General features: G+C 48.4%; 1 protein-coding gene across 1 annotated transcript; it reads left to right on the forward strand.

The window, feature by feature from the left end:
* Positions 1-3679: 3679 nt before the first annotated feature.
* col4a4 (collagen, type IV, alpha 4) lies at positions 3680-22643 on the forward strand. Its single transcript, XM_069722665.1, has 46 exons — positions 3680-3741; positions 3833-3899; positions 4072-4143; positions 6711-6845; positions 7043-7087; positions 7190-7306; positions 7589-7657; positions 7743-7778; positions 7866-7928; positions 8551-8586; positions 8859-8900; positions 9181-9261; positions 9698-9742; positions 10012-10074; positions 10152-10196; positions 10287-10340; positions 10725-10785; positions 10903-11007; positions 11106-11261; positions 11462-11551; positions 12083-12243; positions 12339-12411; positions 12618-12724; positions 13035-13218; positions 13375-13443; positions 13550-13657; positions 13740-13808; positions 14271-14420; positions 14522-14683; positions 14781-14948; positions 15016-15159; positions 15305-15438; positions 16005-16183; positions 16512-16575; positions 16677-16751; positions 16921-17060; positions 17129-17256; positions 17588-17659; positions 18087-18215; positions 18302-18409; positions 18491-18646; positions 19061-19255; positions 19366-19482; positions 19576-19764; positions 21107-21390; positions 22383-22643. Exons 1-46 carry the CDS (start codon positions 3680-3682, stop codon positions 22641-22643), a joined length of 5070 nt encoding a protein of 1689 aa, XP_069578766.1.
* Positions 22644-22871: the final 228 nt, after the last annotated feature.

Below are 22871 nucleotides of genomic sequence, written 5' to 3' on the forward strand. Positions count from 1 at the left end.
GGAGGGAGGATGGAGGATAGATGGAGGATGGATGGAGGGAGGATGGAGGATAGATGGAGGGAGGATAGATGGAGGGAGGATAGACGGAGGGAGGATGGAGGATAGATGGAGGGAGGATGGAGGATAGATGGAGGGAGGATAGACGGAGGGAGGATAGAGGATAGATGGAGGATGGAGGATAGATGCAGGATGGAGGATAGACGGAGGATAGATGGAGGGAGGATGGAGGATAGATGGAGGGAGGATAGAGGATGGATGGAGGATAGATGGAGGATGGAGGATAGATGGAGGGTAGATGGAGGGAGGATAGAGGATAGATGGAGGATAGATGGAGGATAGATGGAGGGAGGATAGAGGATAGATGGAGGATGGGGGATAGATGGAGGATGGAGGATAGATGGAGGATAGATGGAGGATGGAGGGAGGATAGATGGAGGATAGATGGAGGATGGAGGATAGATGGAGGATGGATGGAGGGAGGATGGAGGATAGATGGAGGGAGGATAGAGGATGGAGGGAGGATAGAGGATGGATGGAGGATAGATGGAGGGTAGATGGAGGGAGGATAGAGGATAGATGGAGGATGAAGGATAGATGGAGGGGGGATAGACGGAGGGAGGATGGAGGATAGATGGAGGGAGGATAGAGGATAGATGGAGGATGGGGGATAGATGGAGGATGGAGGATAGATGGAGGATGGAGGGAGGATAGATGGAGGATAGATGGAGGATGGAGGATAGATGGAGGGAGGATGGAGGATAGATGGAGGATGGATGGAGGGAGGATGGAGGATAGATGGAGGATGGATGGAGGGAGGATGGAGGATAGATGGAGGATAGATGGAGGATAGATGGATGATAGATGGAGGATAGATGGAGGGAGGATGGAGGATAGATGGAGGATGGATGGAGGGAGGATGGAGGATAGATGGAGGATAGATGGAGGATAGATGGATGATAGAAGGAGGATAGATGGAGGGAGGATGGAGGATAGATGGAGGATGGATGGAGGGAGGATGGAGGATAGATGGAGGGAGGATAGATGGAGGGAGGATAGACGGAGGGAGGATGGAGGATAGATGGAGGGAGGATAGACGGAGGGAGGATAGAGGATAGATGGAGGATGGAGGATAGATGCAGGATGGAGGATAGACGGAGGATAGATGGAGGGAGGATGGAGGATAGATGGAGGGAGGATAGAGGATGGATGGAGGATAGATGGAGGATGGAGGATAGATGGAGGGTAGATGGAGGGAGGATAGAGGATAGATGGAGGATAGATGGAGGATAGATGGAGGGAGGATAGATGGAGGATGGGGGATAGATGGAGGATGGAGGATAGATGGAGGATAGATGGAGGATGGAGGGAGGATAGATGGAGGATAGATGGAGGATGGAGGATAGATGGAGGATGGATGGAGGGAGGATGGAGGATAGATGGAGGGAGGATAGAGGATGGAGGGAGGATAGAGGATGGATGGATGATAGATGGAGGGTAGATGGAGGGAGGATAGAGGATAGATGGAGGATGAAGGATAGATGGAGGGGGGATAGACGGAGGGAGGATGGAGGATAGATGGAGGGAGGATAGAGGATAGATGGAGGATGGGGGATAGATGGAGGATGGAGGATAGATGGAGGATGGAGGGAGGATAGATGGAGGATAGATGGAGGATGGAGGATAGATGGAGGATAGATGGAGGGAGGATGGAGGATAGATGGAGGATGGATGGAGGGAGGATGGAGGATAGATGGAGGATGGATGGAGGGAGGATGGAGGATAGATGGAGGATAGATGGAGGATAGATGGATGATAGATGGAGGATAGATGGAGGGAGGATGGAGGATAGATGGAGGATGGATGGAGGGAGGATGGAGGATAGATGGAGGGAGGATAGACGGAGGGAGGATGGAGGATAGATGGAGGATAGATGGAGGATGGTGCCGGAGACTTTCAGAACAAAGTCGTGACAGCAGATGAAGTGATAGCAGTCACATTCCTGCTGATAGCCACGCCTCACTGATAACCTCGTTTACACAACGCTGCAGGAATGCGGCTGCTAAACAAACACTGCTGCATGCTGGGAAAAACTCGCAGTCTGGGGCCCACAGAGAAAAAAAACACAGTGGGTACATCAACAGGGAAACCCAGTGTGGGATATATGAAGAGGACGGGGCCCCACACGGATATACATTTATTTATAGACCACACAACACCGTTTCTGAAACAGGTGGGACGCTGTGAAATGTAGATAAAACCAGAATGTGATGATTTGTAAATCACATAAACCAACATTTAAATTATAAAAGACCAAAGACAACATATCAGATGTTGAAACAGAGAAATTGTTATTGTTTTATAAAAAGATCTGCTCATTGTGAATCTGATGCAGCAACAGGTCTCTATAAAGTTGTTCCAGGATGATGTTCACCACTGAGCTGCATCAACTCTTCTTTTAACAACACTCTGGAAACATTGGGGAACTGAGGAGACCAGTTTCTGGAGTTTTGAAAGTGAAACTTTGAACTATGCGCTGATAACAAACTGGGTGGTCCCTCTCCTTTTAACCTGGAGGATGCAGCGTCCATGATTTCCAAACAGAACCTCAGATTGTGATCCATCAGACCTCAGGACAGTTGTCCACTTCACCTCAGTCCATCTTCAATGATCTCGGTCCAGAGAAGGCGGCGGTGTTTCTGGATCATGTTTCTATCTGGTTTCTTCTTTGGAGAGTTTTAACATCATTTGTGGACGCAGCGATGAACTGTGTTCACAGACGATGGTTTTCACAAGTGTTCCTGAGCCCATGCAGTGATTTCCACTCCAGAATAGTGTGTTTTTAATGCAGTGCTGCCTGAGGGCCCGAAGATCACCATCATCCAATATTGGTTTCCAGCCTTGTCCCTTGTGTTCAGAGATTTCTCCAGATTCTCTGAATCTTTTAATGATATTATGAATCGTAGACGATGAAATCCACTAATTCTTTGTAGTTTTACGTTGAGGAACATTATTCTTAGATTGTTCATCAGATTCAAAATGAGCAGATCTTTTTATAAAACAATGAAACTTCAAAGTTTCAACATTTGATATGTTGTCTTTGGTCTTTTTTAATTAAATATGACTTTACATGTTTTACAAATCATAACATTCAGTTTTTTATTTACATTTTACAAAGCTTCCCAACTTTTTAGGAAAACCGTGTTGTACACTGTACATTAACGAATATGAACACGGCAACATGTTTTTCATGTATTTTACATATGAATTGAAACACGTGAGTTTTCCTCTCAGCGGTTGTGTTGAGTATCTCAAATGATTTGAATCAAACCTGGTGAACATCTGGACTCATTCAGGCTCTCAGAGAAGTGAAACATGATTGTGACTGACACAATCTGATGAACACACACACACACACACACACACACACACACACACACACGCACACACGCACACACACACACACACACACACACACACACACACACACACACACACACTCACTCACTCACTCACTCACTCACTCACTCACTCACTCACTCACTCACTCACTCACTCACACACAGTCAGCTGTCTGCTTCCTGAGATGCTTGTCTCTGCTGTGTGTTTACATTCCTCACTGTCTGAAAACACTGAACTCTGCACCATCCATGCAGACTGTCCCGCCAGGTAACCAGGGGACATGTCCACTAAACACCAGCAGACTGGACAGACCACCTTCACCTCTATGGTGTCCCTGCCAGAGTAAACAGCTGGTCCAATGTGCCAGGACCAGGACACCAATTATCCCCCTTTTTTAAAACCATACTAACCCCCCCAGTCTGTCCGTCCACAGGTCCTGTCCCCGTCCTCCACCAGACACCGAGTGGGTTCACATGGTTGAGTGTCCTGGTGAGGATATGGTTATAGAAGTGTCCTTAAACATGATTTCAGAAACCTGAATCGGGTCTAGAGACACCTCCTGTGACAGAAATCTGATCCAGGTTTCTGAGAAAAGTAGTGATGTCATTGGGAAGTAATATTGATGATGTCATAGTGATGTCATGGTGATGTTTGTGCACTCTTGGTTTCCAGGGCGACCTGACAGAGCCCTGCGGCGGGCGGGACTGCTCCACCTGTCAGTGTTTTCCAGCCAAGGGAGCAATGGTGAGACTCCGCCCACTAACACACTCCCATATGACAGCCAATCACGGCACAGCTGCAGCATGACATCACCACCACTGCAGACAGTTTCCTCCATTAACAGAGCTGTGACACCTTTACTGTCGGCTGGTAAAACACACACACACACACACACACACACACACACACACACACACACACACACACACGCACGCACACGCACAAACACACAGTGTGTAATAAAGAGCTGCCGGATGGAGGAGTGTGTTGGTGTTAAATTCGAGCTGTTTACCTAAAGCACAGTCAGCAGATTCCACACACACAGAGAGGTGTGATGTCATAGTGTCACTCCTCTCACTCCTTAAACTCTGAGCTTGTTTCCAGAAACATCTTTCACATAAAGTTAAAGTATAAAAACAAATTGACCCGGTAATTGTCGTCATAGCAACGCCACCACAAGGCACACGGTTGTCCAGATGTTTCTGTCTTTAGGTCCAGGGTTCCAGATGTTTCTGTCTTTAGTTCCAGTGGTCCAGATGTTTCTGTCTTTAGGTCCAGTGGTCCAGATGTTTCTGTCTTTAGTTCCAGTGGTCCAGATGTTTCTGTCTTTAGTTCCAGTGGTCCAGATGTTTCTGTCTTTAGTTCCAGTGGTCCAGATGTTTCTGTCTTCAGTTCCAGTGGTCCAGATGTTTCTGTCTTTAGTTCCAGTGGTCCAGATGTTTCTGTCTTCAGTTCCAGTGGTCCAGATGTTTCTGTCTTTAGTTCCAGTGGTCCAGATGTTTCTGTCTTTAGTTCCAATGGTCCAGATTTTGGCTGTTGTTTGTTTCACGTGGTCGTTATGATCATATCATTCAGGAGCCAGTCAAACAGCTGATGTACTGTCACATGACTGTCAGCCTGCTGTCACTGCAATCAGCTGATCGAGTAAACAACAACAACAGCAACATTTATGTCTTATCGTCCAGACCACAGACACAAACGGACCTTCCTGTCAGTGTGTGTGTGTGTGTGTGTGTGTGTGTGTGTGTGTGTGTGTGTGTGTGTGTGTGTGTGTGTGTGTGTGTGTGTGTGTGTGTGTGTGTGTGTGTGTGTGAGAGAGAGAGAGAGAGTCAGTGTGTGTGTGTTTGTACAGCTGGGGGCATCAGACAGGCAGAGAGGATTGTGGGAAGGCGTCTGTCTCAGTGATTTCACAGCTGATTGATTCCAGAGAAAGAAGGATGGAGAGAGGACTAACAGAGATCACAGCTGTCACATCACATCACACACACACACACACACACACACACACACACACACACACACACACACACACACACACACACACACACACACACACACACACACACACACTGCACACTGCACACTGCACACACTAACACACACACACACACACTACTCACAGGTCAGTTCTGATTTCATTAATAATGATTTTGTATCAGAGGTTCTGATTTAATAACATCAGCTGATCGTGTTTGTTGACTAAAGGTCTCTCACTGAGTTTCTTCTGAAGCTTTCAGCCACATTTCATGGTCCTCCTCAGATGTTCAGGATGTTTCACTCACAAATATGATCACAGTACGAAATGGTTGAACAGTAGCGTGAAAACAGAAGGCGACCCGGTCCAAACAACTTCCCTTCTGATTTAAAGTGTGACCGTCTGAGCTGCTGTTCAAACACACCTCTGTGTGTGTGTGTGTGTGTGTGTGTGTGTGTGTGTGTGTGTGTGTGTGTGTGTGTGTGTGTGTGTGTGTGTGTGTGTGTGTGTGTGTGTGTGTGTGTGTGTGTGTGTGTGTGTGTGTGTGTGTGTGTTGTGTCACACTGCCTTCCTGTGGTCAGATAATAACATTACATGTTCTCAACATTTCTCACTGTTGTTTTAATAAATGTTCTCCAGAACAAGCAGTTTTATGGGGTTCTACTAGGTTCTATTAGTTTCTACCAGGTTCTACCACGTCAGGTTCCTTCAGTTTCAGTTGGGTTCTGTTTGGTTCAATCAGGTTTTATATGTTTTTATGAGGTTCTACAGTATCAACCTCTATCCAGCTTTACCCTCAGGTTCTTTACATTTTGTTAGTTTCTATCAGGTTCTACTGGGTTCTACAGGACACATTTCTAATTGGTCCGATCAGGATCCATTACATGCCTTCAGGTTGGTTCGGATTCTGTCAGTTTTAGGGAGGTTCTGTTTGCACTATTCATGTTCAATCTGCTGGATTGTCAGCTGCTGCTCAGGCTGATCAGGGGCGTGGCCATGGGAGGAGTCTGGAGGCGGGCAGAGGATGACAGACAGAAACACCAAGCACATGGAAAACAGCAACAAACGGGGATGACAGAACACTAGAGATCAGGGGAACCAAAAGGTTAACACACAGGGTTAGACAGGGATCCTGAACCAATCAGGTTTGAAGTCGGACTCTATTGAGTTCTACAATGTTCTACATCAATATGTTCTATTGAGTTCTATCAGTCTCCTCCAGTTCCCATCAGGTTCTGTTAGGTTCTGTGTGGTTTTACCAGGTTCTACACTATCAGTTTCTATCAGGTTCTGTCAGGTGTCACCAGGTTCTGACCATGTTGTTTGTGTTCTGCAGGGTTCTCCGGGTTCTCTAGGTCAGCAGGGACCTCAGGGTCCACCGGGCTTCCCGGGCCCTCAGGGACCTCCAGGAGAGAAGGGCCAGAAAGGAGTCGAAGGGCTGACTGGAGCTCCAGGACTGAAAGGAGACTCGGTGAATAAACACGGTTCTGATCCAGAACGTTAATATTCTCTGATGCCAAGACAAGATGGCCGACAGAAGTAGAAGTCTGTTGGTTTGGTCTGATCAATCACAGCTCCCCTTAGTGTCAAATGGTGTCTCACCCCACCAGTTGTAGAACAGGGAAAAGTTCTGCTAATGTTCTGCTAACATTCTGTTTGTGTTTTCAGGGAGTCGCCGGCGTTCCTGGTTTTCCAGGTTTGGAGGGAGTGCCGGTAAGAAGTCCCACCTCTTTCAACCTATCAGCTCCTCTGATTGGTCCAGCTGTGACTTGGTGATGTCACACTGTCAGCATCTGTTTGCGTTTGTGTGTTCAGGGTCACCCAGGACCTGCTGGAGGTCCCGGTTTTCCAGGTCTGGACGGATGTAACGGAACCAGAGGACAGCGAGGAGAAACTGGGCTTCCTGGAGCACAAGGGCCCGATGGAGAACCGGTCAGAACCTCAGTACCAGACACTGATCGCTCAGTCGTCAGTTTGTGACAGAAATCTTCAGGTTTCAGTTGAATGTGCAGTACTTGTTCCCATTCCTCCACCAGACTCCAGGCAAATATCTGCAGATTTAAGAACTCTTTAAATCCCCATCAGACAGCTCCTAAACACAGAGGATGAGCTTCTCTTCTCTCAGTGCTGTGGACCAGGAGTTGTACACACTTACTGCAGTATCAGTAGTGTAGTATTCTGTCATCACCATGGTAACCGTGTCTAATTCTTCAGGGTTTTCCAGGACTGAAGGGATTTCCAGGAGATCTGGCGATCAACTTCATCCAGTACCCCGGAGTACCTGTAAGTACACCTGCACACACCTGCACACACCACACACCGCAGCAGCTGAACGGCAGGAACTAACAGCAGCGTTTGTGTCTGACAGGGAGATGCCGGGCCCGGTGGACTGCCTGGTCTGCAGGTGAGTAAACAAACAAACAAACAAACAAACAAACAACAAACGGAGGAGACAACAACAGGTGACCTGTGACCGTTTCTGTGTGTGCAGGGTGAACAGGGGTTTCCAGGCCCGATAGGAGCTCTGGGTCCGGCAGGACTGGACGGAACCAACGTGAGTAACATCAACTATGTTGTAATTAAGACTTCATATCTTCCATATATATAAATATATATACACATATATATTCCAGATGTGAAGGGTTGGTCTATACTCCAGATGTTTTCAGGGAGGCAACATCAGCTAAAAAGGAACAGGAAGTTAGACAGAAGACTTCAGAAGACGTCGTTGTCTCTGATGTCTGTCCAGAAGACACGGACACAAACCTGCAGGAACCCAAAGAAGAGAGTTCAGAACCGCCCTGAGATTCTTCACATCTCGTTTTCAATCGGTGTCGCGGTGATGGCCTCGACCGGTTCCACTTCCTGTTCTACTACGTTCTGAGATACGACGTAGAACGGTTCCACTTCCTGTTCTACTACGTTCTGACATACGATGTAGAACGGTTCCACTTCCTGTTCTACCACGTTCTGAGATACGACCTAGAATGGTTCCACTTCCTGTTCTACCACGTTCTGAGATACGGTGTAGAACGTCCTTCGTCCTTGTTCATGTAAAGTTTTTAGTATCATGTTGCGTGTGAATAACATCTGTGTGTGTGTGTGTGTGTGTGTGTGTGTGTGTGTGTGTGTGTGTGTGTGTGTGTGTGTGTGTGTGTGTGTGTGTGCGCGTGCAGGGGTTCCCCGGTCTGCCTGGTTCTCGAGGTCCACCTGTAAGTACTACACAGTATATAGTAGTATTATAATAGTAGTATTTTAGGACTTCTGATTACCCTTGTTTTGACAGGAAGTGACCGCATTGCTAACATCATCTTAGAGAACTGAACATTTATTTGGAACATTATTTATTATATTTTGTAGTGCAGAGTATTTTGAAAACGTCCTGTCTGTGTGCTGCTGTTTAAACTCCACTTTAATGTTTATTATCAATAAACATGTGAAACTGACTCACTGTTCTTAGAACCATTGGATGTTTGTGTTTCAGGGAGAAAAAGGTCGATCGCTTCCCGGACAGAAAGGAGACGAGGTACAAATACTCACCTAGTACAGTAGAACAGTACTGTGTAGTATCACCAGTACTGCTGCTGTGGTACTATGTAGTATCAGCAGTAGTAGTACTGCAGTACTGTGTAATGTCAGCAGTAATAGTCCTGCAGTACTGTGTACTATCAGCAGTAGTACTGCTGTAGTGCTATGTAGTATCAGCAGTAGTACTACTGCAGTACTCTGTAATGTCAATAGTAGTAGTCCTGCAGTACTGTGTAATGTCAGCAGTAGTAGTACTGCAGTACCGTGTGTGTCCACAGGGGGATCAGGGCCTCCAGGGGCCTCCGGGGCCGTTTGAGTATGTTGACCCTCCAGAGGACCTGTACATCAAAGGAGAGGAGGTGGGTGGGACTTCAGTCTGAGCCAGCCAATCAGATCGCAGCCTTTGTTATGTGTGTTCTAATATGGCTCTACTGTGGTTCCTGAATTTTCACTGTGAAACTGTAAACTGGTTCTAATGTTGGGTTCTAAAGTTGGGTTCTGATGTTGGGTTCTAAAGTTGGGTGCTGATGTTGGGTTCTAATGTTCCACCTTCTAATGTTCTAATGTTGGATTCTAAAGGTGGGTTCTAATGTTGGGTTCTGATGTTGGGTTCTGATGTTGGGTTCTAATGCTGGGTTCTAAAGTTGGGTTCAAATGTTGGGTTCTAATTTTGGGTTCTGATGTTGGGTTTTAATGTTGGCTTCTAAAGTTGGGTTCTAATGTTGGCTTCTAAAGTTGTGTTCTAATGTTGGCTTCTAAAGTTGGGTTCTCATGTTGGGTTCCTTGGTTCTCCAGGGCCCTCAAGGGAATAAAGGAGTCTGTGGAGCTCAGGGACTGCCGGTAAGACTGGGTTCTCCTGATTATCAAGGTTCTCCTAATTATCAAGGTTCTCCTGGTGATGATGAACATTGTGTGCTTTAAGTGTTTGTTCTTGAGTGTTTAAAGAATGTTGAGCTGCTGCTGATTATCCAGAACATCTAGAACCCATTGTGGTTCCTACGGTTGTGATCCGTGTTCTTCAGTGGTCACATGATAACGGAGCGTTATTACTTGGAGTGTCAGACATGAAGACGGTGGAGGTGATGCTGTTGTGTGTGTTTTGGTTCCAGGGTCTGGATGCGCTGCCCGGGATCAAAGGAGAGAAGGGGATTGTGGGATTTCCTGGACCCAGGGTGAGTTAACCCCGCCCCCTCACATGGTGGATCGTTCTGCGGAGGTTCTGTCTTCATGTGTTGTGTTTGTGTTTCAGGGTTTTTTGGGAGTCCCCGGTCTGCTCGGAGAGGAAGGGTTCAAGGTGTGTCAGAACCCTACGGTTCTTGTGTGTTCTTCGTCAGGTTCTGTTCTGGTTCCTCGTTGGTGTGTTAACTGGGTTTGTGTGTTTCAGGGGATCCGAGGAAGCCCGGGTCTCCCAGGACTGATCGGACGAGAAGGTCCGAAGGTCAGTCTGCTTCTCCGGTTCTCCGGTTCTCTGGCTGTGATCTCGCTCCTTTTTCAATGTCGCTGTGGGGCGGGGTCTGTCAGAAGTAGGAAGTGCACATGATGAGAATGAGGATGAGGAAGATGAGTATGATGATGAAGATGATGATGAGGATGAGGAGGATGATGATGATGACGATGGTGATGGCGACGATGATGAGGATAAGGATGAGGATGAGGATGAGGTTGATGAGGATGATGATAATGAGGATGATGATGATGATGACGATGATGAGGATAAGGATAAGGATGAGGATGATGACGATGATGAGGATAAGGATGAGGATGAGGATGATGATAATGATGATGATGATGATGATGATGATGATGGTCTGTCTGTTCCCAGGGCATGATGGGAGATCCAGGTCCTAAAGGCCTTCCTCAGGACGAAGAGGTCATACACATCGGTATGGATCAATACACCCTCTCTGGTGTGATGTCATCACTTTGTGTCCTCATTACTTTGTGTCCTTTCTGGTGTGATGTCATCACTGTGGTGACGACGGCTGCTTCCTGTCTTCCAGGTGTCGTCGGGGACCCCGGGGATCTCGGACTGAGAGGCCCTCCAGGAGACATGGGGGTGATGGGAATACACGGAACCCCAGGAGCCCTCGGCAGATCAATACCTGGTCAGTGTGAGGTTGATGTTTCCTGGAGATTGAAGGTGGTATGAGGTTGATGTTTCCTGGAGATTGAAGGTGGCGTCACAGTTCTCTGTTCTCTTCAGGGCCGGCTGGTGTTCTGGGTCAGAGAGGAGTTCCAGGATCCAATGGGGACAAAGGAGATCCAGGACAGACATATACAGATGGGCCCACACCGGGAGAACCTGGAAAACCAGGACGTCCTGGACCCAGAGGGCCAAGAGGAGAGCCGGGTATTCCAGGTACTAAAGTTTCTACCTGTCAGTGTATACCTGCAGATTACACCTGTGATGTCACAACTGTCTGTCAGACACAACTGGTGATGTCATTATACAAAGTCATTCATATCAGTTCAGTGAAGTTGTTTTCATGTTTAAATATTGATAAGAAATACTAATCACTTCCCGATGTCGTCCAACTCACTTCCTGTTTGTGTCCACAGGCAGATACTGTCTTCCCGGGGTCCCAGGACAGCCTGGAGATACAGGTGCACAGGGGCCCCCAGGGGCTCAGGGCTTCCCAGGGTTCAAAGGTCAGTGTGTGGACCAATAAAGAGACCAATAGAAATGTAAATGGGTAAAAAACTATCTGGGCTTCTGTTGGTTAGGATTTGTAATGCTTGAAGAAGGTTTTGAAGTCGCCTCATATCACGACAGGTGTGTGACGATGACTTCTGCTTCCTAAATTTAAAAGTAAAAAAGGTTGAAGAGGTAAAAAAACAGAGTGCTGCTTCAGGCTCTCGTCTGATTAAACTGATTAAAGGCTCCAGGACGTTTCCCTCAGGAACTCCACGAGTGACTTCTACCTGAAGTCATTAAATATAAAATCTGTTGTTGTGTATTCATCATATTTGGAGAACAGTTGTCCACGTTAGATGATTTGACGTTGTTTAAGGTTTTAAATTCATCCAACACAGTAAAAGATGGGACACCAAAAAAGAACCGGGTCCAAACAAATGTCTTTAAATCGGGTTAAACAGGAAGCGCTGAGGCTCCAGGACGCTTTCCTGAGGAACGCCATGGTACACACTTCACACTACCTTTATAAGTTTAATGGGTTTCAGGTGGCAGCGGCGACTGTTCTTGTGGTCCCCCGGTCGATCTGAGGGGCCTCCGTGGTCCCAGGGGTGAAATGGGGCCTCCAGGGTTCCCCGGAGCTCCGGGGGCCCCGGGCCTGAGAGGAGAGAGAGGTTCACCTGGAAACACAGGAGAGAGCGGAGAACAGGTGAGTTACTTGGCAGGAAGGTCAAAGGTCATCTCAGCAAACTTGGAGCTCACTGCCCTGTTTGCTTGCTTGTTTGTTTGTTTGTTTGTTTGCAGGGTCCGGTTGGTTTTCGAGGCGTCACAGGGTTCAAAGGTCAGAAGGGAGAGTTCACAGTGGTGGATATTAAAGGTGAGTTCAGTTTTACTGATGAACTGATGTATTTCTTTGTTTGTTATACATCATGTTTAGTTTGGTTATTTATCAGACACAAACTTTATAACTTCTTTATAAATACTAAACTAGATGCTGTTAATTTGAACAAGTGAAGAAATGGAGACTGAATGAATGACTTCATGTCTTTGTGTTAGCGGTTCTGATTGGACTTCTGCCTACAGGTGAGAAGGGAAACCGGGGCCAGCCGGGCCCTCCAGGGAGACAAGGATTCTCAGGGAGGAGAGGACTCGACGGGTTCCCGGGGACCTCAGGAAACCCCGGCCCTCCGGTCAGTCAGAGACTCACCTGAGTCACACTGACTCTGAAATAAGAGACTTGATGATGTGAAAGAGTTTAAAAAAAAAAAGACAAAATCTAAACAGATGTTTGCTAAAAGAAAGGCTAATGTAGCCCACAGCTAAGTCATTGTATCCGTGGCAACATTACATCCTTTAAAAACTTCAAGATAGTTGTTCCAAAACATAGAACATGATTATCAACAAACATGTTATTATAAATATATTCACATCCCAGCCTGCAGGGGGCGCTGCTGTCCTGAATGATCTTCACCCTCTCATCATTCTTCTGTTTCTCTTCAGGGGCAGAGTTCCCTCAGCCCTCCTGGGGACACAGGCCCCACAGGAGCCTCAGGGCCAAAGGGACTCTCGGGACCTTCAGGTCCACCAGGACCAAGTGTAGTGGGAGTGGTGGGACAGCAGGGACTCCCTGGGGACCCGGGATCTGCAGGGTTCCCTGGCTTCCCGGGGCCGAAGGGAGTCAAAGGTAAGTAAACCTCCAGATGAGGTCAATGTTGAAGTACCTTAAACTGCACTACCACTGAACACCACCAGGGGATCAAGATAGGGACTTCCCAGGAACTCCTTCCACTCTCTACTTCCCCCCCCCCCATTTCCTGCTTGACTCCTCCTCTTCCTGCAGGTGACACTCTGCCCTGCGTACCCCGAAACCCCGGGGCCCCTGGAGAGAAGGGAGACACCGGGAGTACAGGTACGCAACATCTGTCTGCTAACCTGTCTCACTTCCTGCTCAGCTGTCTCACTTCCTACCCACTTGTCTGACCCCCTGCTCACCTGTCTCACCTGTCCGTCTCCAGGTTACACAGGTCTTCCAGGTCCTCCAGGTTTTCGTGGCATCACTGGACCAGATGGATCTAAAGGAGACAAAGGACAGTACGGACTTCCTGGACCATCTGGGAGACTAGGTACCTGTCACACCTGTCACACCTGTCACACCTGTCCTGTACATAATCATTTTATCTGTACTTATTTCCTCTCCTCCTGCAGGACCTCAAGGTTTTGTAGGAGACATCGGAGACGAAGGACGTGAAGGCTTCAGTTACGGTGGAGATCCAGGTACGATGCGTCCGGGTACGATGCTTCCTAGTCTGTCAGGAACCTGAAGGTCACATTCAACTTTTATGTCTGTACCTTTAAACGATTTGACACAGAACCTTTTCAAACCTGTTTTGTTTGGTCTGGTTGAACCCGAATCGGTTTCCTCTCAGTATGATGTATCTGCAGAACCAAAATCCCCTGAAGATTCAGAAGATTAGTTCACTGACATATCAAAATAAGTTCTCTCTGAAAGTTGTCCTTTGCCTCCTCAGGACTTCAGTTAGTTGTCTGTTCTTTTGGTTCTTCCAGTCGACCTGCAAGTTCCTCCAAAAGTTCCCCCTCTGTAGGGAAAGTTCCTGTGATGGAAACACCTCCAGAAGTTCCTCTGGTGTTTGAATGGATGAATGCTGGAACAGACGGAGGTTCAGGAGATTTGGACCAACAAGTCTGAGTGTTTACAGTATGTTCTGTGTGTACCAGGCTCTCCAGGGCTCCCAGGTTCTCCTGGACTCCAGGGACCAGCAGGGAACTCTGATGTCGGGCCGGCAGGACCTATCGGCTTCCCGGGGCCTCTGGGCTCTCCGGGACCTAAAGGAGTCCCGGGGCCCCCCGGCACAGATGGACAAGCAGGTGAATTACTGGAGGAGGAGCAGGAGGAGTGAATGAGGTCAGGATGTGTTGAAGCTCACTGCTCAGAAACACTACTTCAGTTATTTCCTGTGTCCGTGCAGGTATCCTGGGTCTGCCTGGAGACCCCGGAGCAAAGGGTCAGAGAGGAGAGGATGGGGCCCCGGGAGTTATCGGCCCCCCCGGATCCTCATCTGACCAGTGTGATGCAGGAAAACCTGGTCCAAGGGGCCACTTTGGCCCCCAGGGACCCATTGGTCCCCCAGGTAAACTCTGCTTCACTTATACGATATGATAAACAGTTTTTTATTCGAAATGCTCCTTTAATTTATCAGACTGTGATGTCATAATTTTTCTTTTCAGGCTTTCTGGGGGAGAAAGGAGAGCTCGGGGTCGAGGGCCCTCCAGGTTTTGGTCCTCGAGGGCCTCTCGGTAAACCGGGCTCTCCAGGTTTTCCTGGGTACCGCGGGCCTCCGGGCCCCTCTGGCCCCGAAGCGGACTCAGGCCTGCCAGGGCCCAGTGGTCAGAAAGGTGAGCTCCTCCCACCATCACGGCTGAATGTTTCCTGACAGCAGATTTACTGAAGCACTCGTTTCAGGTGTGATCGGGGCCCGGGGCCAGGACGGAGGGCCAGGGGCCCTGGGACGGACTGGGGCCCCTGGAGCCTTGGGAAGGACCGGGGAGAGAGGGTTTAATGGACGAGACGGAGCTCCAGGATGTGAAGGGCCGAAAGGAGAGAAAGGTGACCGCTGAGTGATACTGTAGTACTACTGCAGTAGTACTGTAGTATTACTACAGTATGGTATATTAACACAGTACTCCTGCAGTACTGTAGTTGGACCTCTACAGATGTTGAGCTGACATCCTTTTTAAATATGTCCCTGCAGGCTGTAAAGGCGCCGCAGGGCCTCCAGGAGACACCAACTTTGTCCCCATCAAAGGAGAGACAGGACAACCAGGAGCCACTGGATTCAACGGATTCCCTGGACCACGAGGTCAGAGCAAAATCACGACACCACAGGTCTGACAAAAGAGGCCAATACAGAAGTGTCTTCAGCTGCAATACCAGCGAGTGCCACCAGAGGTCGGCTCCAAAAAGCCTCTGGCTCCATAGACTCCCATTCAACTTCTCTCATCAAATCCAAAGTGAATAAAATGTGTCCATCTGTTATCTCGGTGTTGTTAGCTAAAGTCACTCCTTCTTCTTAGTTTTCTGGAGGTCCATCTGAAAATAATCCCTCATTCATTAGAAAAGAAGATTCAAGAAGACCTGTTTTTGGGGGGGTGTCTGTTTGATTGACAGGCCTGCGGTGCAGTCAGGTTACAGCTATCGCTGGGCGGGACGTAGTATCGTCAGGTTTCCAATCAGATCGGTCAGATCCACCTCTGGCTCCTCCCCCAGCTCGTCCAAATATGGTCACTTCCTGCTCCAAACCGCTCCGAACTATCAAAGATGGTGACGGACAGAATCTGAACTGTAGGATTCATAACGTTCACAAACCAACGATGACATCACTGATGGGTGATGACATCACTGATGGTTGACGTCTCGATTCTAGTTGAATCAAACACCTTCTTTCTCTACAGGAAGTAAAGGTGCGCAAGGAGCTACAGGTAAGCCGGGATACCCTGGCATCAATGGACTCCCAGGTATTGCAGGACCTCTGGGACACCCAGGATCCTACGGAGAACCAGGACCTCCAGGACCGACTGGACGTATCGGGCCTCCGGGATTCATTGGCTTCCCCGGAGAGACCGGAGACCAGGTAAGATCAGAGTTTCTGAAGTCATGATTTCTCAGAAAACAATGGAGCCAGAACCTTAAAACCTAAAAGAGTTGTTCAGTTCTCGAGAACACAAATGGTACAAATGGAGAATTCGGGCAAAGGTGAGCTCGTCCAGACGTGTTCGTGGTTTGGGACAATTAGTTCTGACTATAAAGTCATCAGTACCCGTCAGGTTCTACAGCACGAGATCCCAAACTCAACTTTCAGAGCTCTTCAAGACATTTAAACAAAGAATCAGGAAGTTTCTCTTTTGTTCAGAAAATGCTTGTGATCAGAAATATTAATCCGTTCTCGTTTGTGGTCGCAGGGTGACCCAGGATGTCCGGGGGAACCGGGAGAGTCCGGTCGCCCAGGATGTCCGGGACCCAAAGGTACGAGGTCACCCAGCCACCATGACTCTGCAGATTCATTGATCTGCCCTTTGTTGCTCTTTGTGCAGGTATGTCGTGTAAAGTGTGTCTTTGTGTTTAAGGTGATAAAGGAGACTCTACCAGGGTTTCTGGCCCACCTGGAGATAAGGGCCTTCCTGGAGACTTTGGGCACTCAGGTGATGATCCGGTTCTGGTTGTGCAGCCGCAAGAGATTCAAACCCAAAACATATATCCAAATATCTCTCTCTCTCTCTCTCTCTCTCTCTCTCTCTCTCTCTCTCTCTCTCTCTCTCTCTCTCTCTCTCTCTCTCTCTCTCTCTCTCTCTCTCTCTCTCTCTCTTCCAGGAGCTTCTGGACCCCGAGGAGATCCTGGAGGACCAGGTTTCCTTGGTTCTGCTGGACAAAAAGGATGTAAAGGGGACCCAGGTTTCCGTGGAGACCCAGGTGAATCAGGTACTGAAGCTGCACCACGTCATGAGATCACAGCAACGTTTACCTTCAGTGATGAAGACGGTTGAACTCGTGTTGTCCCGAAGTGACCCGACCCGTTCAGAGTGTCTCTGTCTCCACCAGGTGTGGTCGGACCGCCCGGTCCCAGAGGTCGTGGAGGTCTTCCAGGTCTTCCTGGTAAAGCGGGCGCCGACGGTCCGCAGGGTCCGCAGGGCTGCTCGGGACTCCAAGGTCAGAACCCATCGTCCTGGCAGAACCATGATCTTGGAGGCAGAGTCAGGTTTTCTGACTCTGTCAAAATAAAAACACCGAATGAGTCCTTCCTCTGCAGGAGGTTCTCCAGGAACCACGATGACTTATTTCACAAACATCATGTTGTTGGTACTTCTGTAGTTGTTTATGATTGTATTGTTTTGAGAACCCGCCAGTGTTGGTGGTCTGGTGGTCTGGTGGTTTGGTGGTCTGGTGGTCCGCTGGTCTGGTGGTCTGGTGTTAGTGGTCCGGTGGTCCGTCAGACACCCGGTGTGTGAGCTATTTTTTCTGAGTGTTTTTGTTGTGTCAGGTCCTCCTGGACCGCTGGGACTTCACGGACTGGACGGACTGAAAGGAGTGAAGGGGGACATGGGGACCAGAGGTAGGACCCTCAAACACACACACACACACATACACTAAACAAACATTGTCCAACCTGCTGATATGTGACCAAAGGAGAACCTTGAACGGAACCCGACAGGTCCCCACAGAAGGTATTGGGTCGGGTTTTGGAGCCTCAGGCTCGGTTTTAGTCAACAAAAACCTGTAAAAAGGAGCTTCTTAAAATAAAGATTCAGGAAGCTCGTTGTGTGAACAAATAAAAATGAAACCCTCCAATCTTCAATCATCCAGTCTCTTTTAAAACGTCTTTCTTTTAGAACTGTAGCTCAAAGGTCTGAACCGCCTGTGATGGCTCCCCTCGCTGAGGATGAACATGAAGGTTTATTGTCGGACCGCAGTCTGAGGACAGAAGCGTGTAGACCTGCTTTTAAAGAACCAGAACCTTAAATTTCTGTGTGTCCCTTCAGGTCTGGGTGTCGCAGGTCCTACAGGCTGCAAAGGTCTTCCAGGAGATAAGGGTCCTCCAGGTCCCCCAGGTCCTCGTGGGTTGTCCCAGCCTGGTCCACCCGGTTCCAGAGGCCCCCCGGGATCCAAAGGTCCGGTTCCCCTCAGTGGCAGACTGCGTCAGACCAGCGGTGATGTCATCAAACTGTCAGTAATGCAACTTTCTGTGTTGCTGCAGGACCTCCAGGTGCTTCTGGACCTCCAGGTGATCCTGGAGTCGACTGTATAGGTCCAACCCTGGGACCAGATGGAGATCCTGGTCTTGTTGGTCCAGATGGAGAGCCAGGTCAGACTTTAATGTTCGGGTTTACCGAGATCAAACAGAGAAACACGCTGGAGGAGGTCTGATCTGGGTTTGATGTTTCAGGGTGTGCCGGTGTCGTGGGGGATCCGGGTCCAAACCCTCCGACTCCTGGGGACGATGGGGACAACGGGGACGCAGGGTGCCGGGGCCCACCGGGACAAAAAGGAGCTTCAGGGTTGACAGGACTGCCGGGCATCCCTGGAGGTCCAGGACTGAGAGGTGAGACCGTCTCCATGGGAACATGATGCGGACTGACAGCCTGACCTGTTAGGACTTTTGATTGACAGGCCTGAGGTGCAGTTAGGTGTCTGGTAGGCGGGGCATATTGTCCTCAGGTTCTCAGTCAGATCCACCCCTCACTCCTCCCCAGCTCATCCTAATACGGTCTCTTCCGGATCCATAAAACCAAGACGGTGCTGAAAAGCCTGACTGGAGGCTGACAAAACGACAGGGGAGATCACCTGGTTACACCGGATAAAGACTCTGTGTGTACGTGTGTGTGTGTGTGTGTGTGTGTGTGTGTGTGTGTGTGTGTGTGTGTGTGTGTGTGTGTGTGTGTGTGTGTGTGTGTGTGGTCAGGTATGGCCGGTAGTCCAGGTCTGATGGGAATACCGGGTAATCGGGGTCCTGAAGGTTGTGCCGGTCCCAGTAGTCCTCCAGGACTGAAGGGGTCAGCAGGACCGGTGGGTCCAAAGGGGGAGAAAGGGCGAGTGTTCCCTTGCCCCACGTTACCTCCAGCACCAACAGGCTCCCCAGGACCACCTGGACCCCCTGGTCAGGCTGGAGATGCAGGTCTGCCGGGAGAATTTGGTGAAACTGGGCCTAAAGGTGAGAAACAGCAGGTGGACCGGGACGCGATGGAGGACGGTCATGTCCCAATGTCTCAATGAAACCTTTAATGTCGCTGCAGCCTTCTGATGGATGACGATGTGTTTCAGGTAAGAAGGGGGATCCCGGATGTGAGGGACCAATCGGTTCTGAGGGGTCCCCAGGTCCAGATGGAGACAGAGGATATCCCGGCGTGCAGGGGGAGATTGGAGTCGTGGGGGACAAAGGTGAGATCTCCACCATGTTTAACAGAACACATTGGTTCTGTCACCTGATTTGTTCTGATGATGTAACTTCCTGTCACGGTCTCTCTGTCTCAGGTGAACAAGGTCCAATTGGTGACTACGGTCCTCCTGGACCAACCCAAAACCTGAACTCAGGCTTCCTGTTGGTGATACACAGCCAGTCGAAGAAGGTTCCCACCTGTCCCCTGAACATGAAGGTGGTGTGGGAGGGCTACAGTCTGCTGTACCTGGAGGGTCAGGAGAAGGCCCACACTCAGGACCTGGGTATATAAACACATGCATACATCATCTCTGCTCAACTTCATGTTCTGTTCAGAGTTCAGTTTCACAGACAACAATATCCCTCTGTTCTCCTCCTCTGATCCGGTCCAGTCTTGGTGCAGCAGGTTAGTCCAGACTTCTGTCTCCTCAGCAACTTGATCCAGCTCCTCCTGGAGGATCCCGAGGTGTTCCCAGAACAGATGGGATCTATAATCCCTCCAGTGTGTTCTGGTTCTGTCCCTGGGTCTCCTACTAGCTGGATGGGTCCAGAAACCCAATGGAAAGAGTCCAGGAGGATCCTGATCAGATGCTGAAAGACCTCAACCGAAGGAGCAGCAGTCCTACTGCGAGCTCCCTCCAGTCAGAAACCAAGTCCAAAAACAATAGTCAATATAGATCTAGTCCCAAACATCAGGTCCAAAACCAGGTCAGAAACTGGTCTAATAACAGTCCCAAACCAAGTCTGAACCAAGGTCAAAATCCAGAACCCTGATCTCAGGAGCAACGGCCCTACTCCGAGCTCCCCCCAGATGGCGGAGACGATCAGAAACCAGTTCCAAAAACAGTCCTAAATAAAATATAGATCTGGTCCAATAATCAGGTCTAAAATCAGGTCAGAAAAACAGCTAAAAACAGTCACAAACTGGTCCTAAACAAAGTCTGAAACCAGCTTGAAACTAGAACTGAAACTTGTCCTAAACCAGACAGAAGATGCTCCAAAATCGCCTCTAATCAAGTCTTAATCTAGTCCCAAAACCAGGCCAGAAACCAGTCTAATAACAGTCCCAAAGCCCTGATCTCAGGAGCAGTGGCTCCCTCCAGATGTCGACTTGGTACATCGAAACCTTCACCTTCCAGTTCATCTCCTTTTCACCAGAACTGTCCGGTACCATGGCCGATTTACTGCCGATGCAGCACTGGTCCTCCTGCCAACCTCCCACTCCGTCCTCTTCACTGTGAACGAGACCTGATGCACTGAAACTCCTTCAATTCAGGATCTCCGTCCAAACCTGAAGGAACAATCCTCTGTTCTCCAGCAGAGAACCAGAACCTCAGACTTGGAGGTTCTGACTTACACTTACTGGAGAACCCAGTCCGATGAAGCCAACAGAACCACATCATCTGCAAAGAGCCGAGACACAATCCTTCAGTCACCATGGCGACACGCTCCACACCTGCTCTACACTCTTGACAGGTTGGACAGACGCCCGTCGTCCCTCCACGGTAGTCCATGTGGTCCAGTTTTGCCGGACCGACACTGATTCCACACCCTGACTCTGAGGTCCAACAGTGAGCCTGGTTCTGGTCTTGACAGCTGTCAGTAACTCTCCCTTTGTGTTTGCAGGTCAGGCCGGCTCGTGTATGCGCATCTTCTCCACCATGCCGTTCTCCTCCTGCAACATGGGAACCTGCTCGTACGCCAGCCGCAACGATAAGTCCTACTGGCTGTCCACGACGGCGGCGGTTCCCAGCATACCCGTGGACGGAGCCTCCATCGAGGACCACATCAGCCGCTGCGTGGTCTGTGAAGCCCCCTCGTCACCGGTCGCCCTGCACAGCCAGACCTCCAACCAGCCCGACTGCCCCCCCAGCTGGACCAGCCTGTGGACCGGATACTCCTTCCTCATGGTGGGTACTGTAGTACAACTCAGAACATTTCTATTCTGGAGTCAAATGAAACAGTGAAAGATTTCAATTTTTATTTCCTAACTTAGACTTCAGCTTGTGTTCAGAGAGTCTCTTTATCAGAGTAATATTTCAGTGTTCATCCGGTGTTGAGGAACATGATTCAACTCTCCTCCTGGTGTTTACTGTGCAGCTTTGTAGCCATATCATTAATTCCCAGCATGTCCTCGTTATTTCTTCTTAAATTGTGAGAATTAAACAACCAAATTAAATATAAATGACGGGTAGAGATTATATTTACTATTTCAACTGCTACTAAACATTTTTATTATACCCAATGAAATACAAGCTTAAACTTCACTTTTAAACTCAGGAATACAAAAGTGAACTAAATCAAAACTTAGCCTTAAACTTAGATATAGATAGATAATTGCACTCAACAAAACTAAACTTAAAACTAAATATTTCAATGAAACTATGAAGACATAAATGTCAATGAAACTTAAACTTAAACTTCACTAATAAACTAAACTATTGTTTCTACAGTAAAGTAATAAAACAAAGTCTAAACTCTTAAATTTAACAATGTAATACTGAAGTTAAGCTTAAACTCAAACTAAGCTAAAACTTTACAACATGAAATGTAAACTTAAACTTCTCTAATAAACTAAACTAAAACAAACTGTCCAACAGCAAAATAATATAACAAAGTCTAAACTCTCTTTTAAACAAAAAAATATAAAACTAAAGTTAAGCTTGAACTGAAACTAAACTCAAATTTACCCTTAATCTAAACTATAATATTTAAACTGAAGCTAACTGTTCAATTTATATTCGACTAAACAAAATGAGATTGAAACTTTTACAAAACTATTAAACGTAACTTTAAAAACATAAACTGAACTAAACTTTTAACTAGACCGACCGACCGTAACGTTCCATCTCTCCGGAGGACACCTAACGATGATGTCACTTCCTGTATGTGTGTGTGACAGCATACAGGTGCGGGGGACGAGGGCGGCGGCCAGTCTCTGACATCATCAGGCAGCTGTCTGACGGACTTCAGGGCCCAGCCCTTCATGGAGTGTCAGGGGCCGCGAGGAACTTGCCACTACTTCGCCAACATCTACAGCTTCTGGCTGACCCGGGTGGAGGCGACAAGCTCCGCCTCCAACAGCTCCTCCACCACGCTGACCAGCAGCTGGCAGCAGAGGGAGAACATCGGGAGGTGCAACGTCTGCATGAGGGGAGAGTGAGGGGGGGAGGCACTGGCTCCTCCAGCATGAGGGAGTGAGGAGATGCTTCACCGCCATGGAGGGACAGACAGAAGGAGACGTGTTTGTTTGTCTCTGTGAGGAGAGACGCCAATCAATCAATCAATCAATCAATCAATCAATCAATCAATCAATCAATCAGTTAGTCGATCAATAATCCATCAGTGCTGATCAGCAGCAGTTTGGTTGATCAATAAGTGTGTTGAATCA

This window comes from Brachyistius frenatus, unplaced genomic scaffold (genome assembly GCF_029030835.1).
Source record: "Brachyistius frenatus isolate BFR_SWC_R1_liver_20210118 unplaced genomic scaffold, ASM2903083v1 Contig_299, whole genome shotgun sequence".
Classification (NCBI taxonomy): domain Eukaryota; kingdom Metazoa; phylum Chordata; class Actinopteri; family Embiotocidae; genus Brachyistius; species Brachyistius frenatus.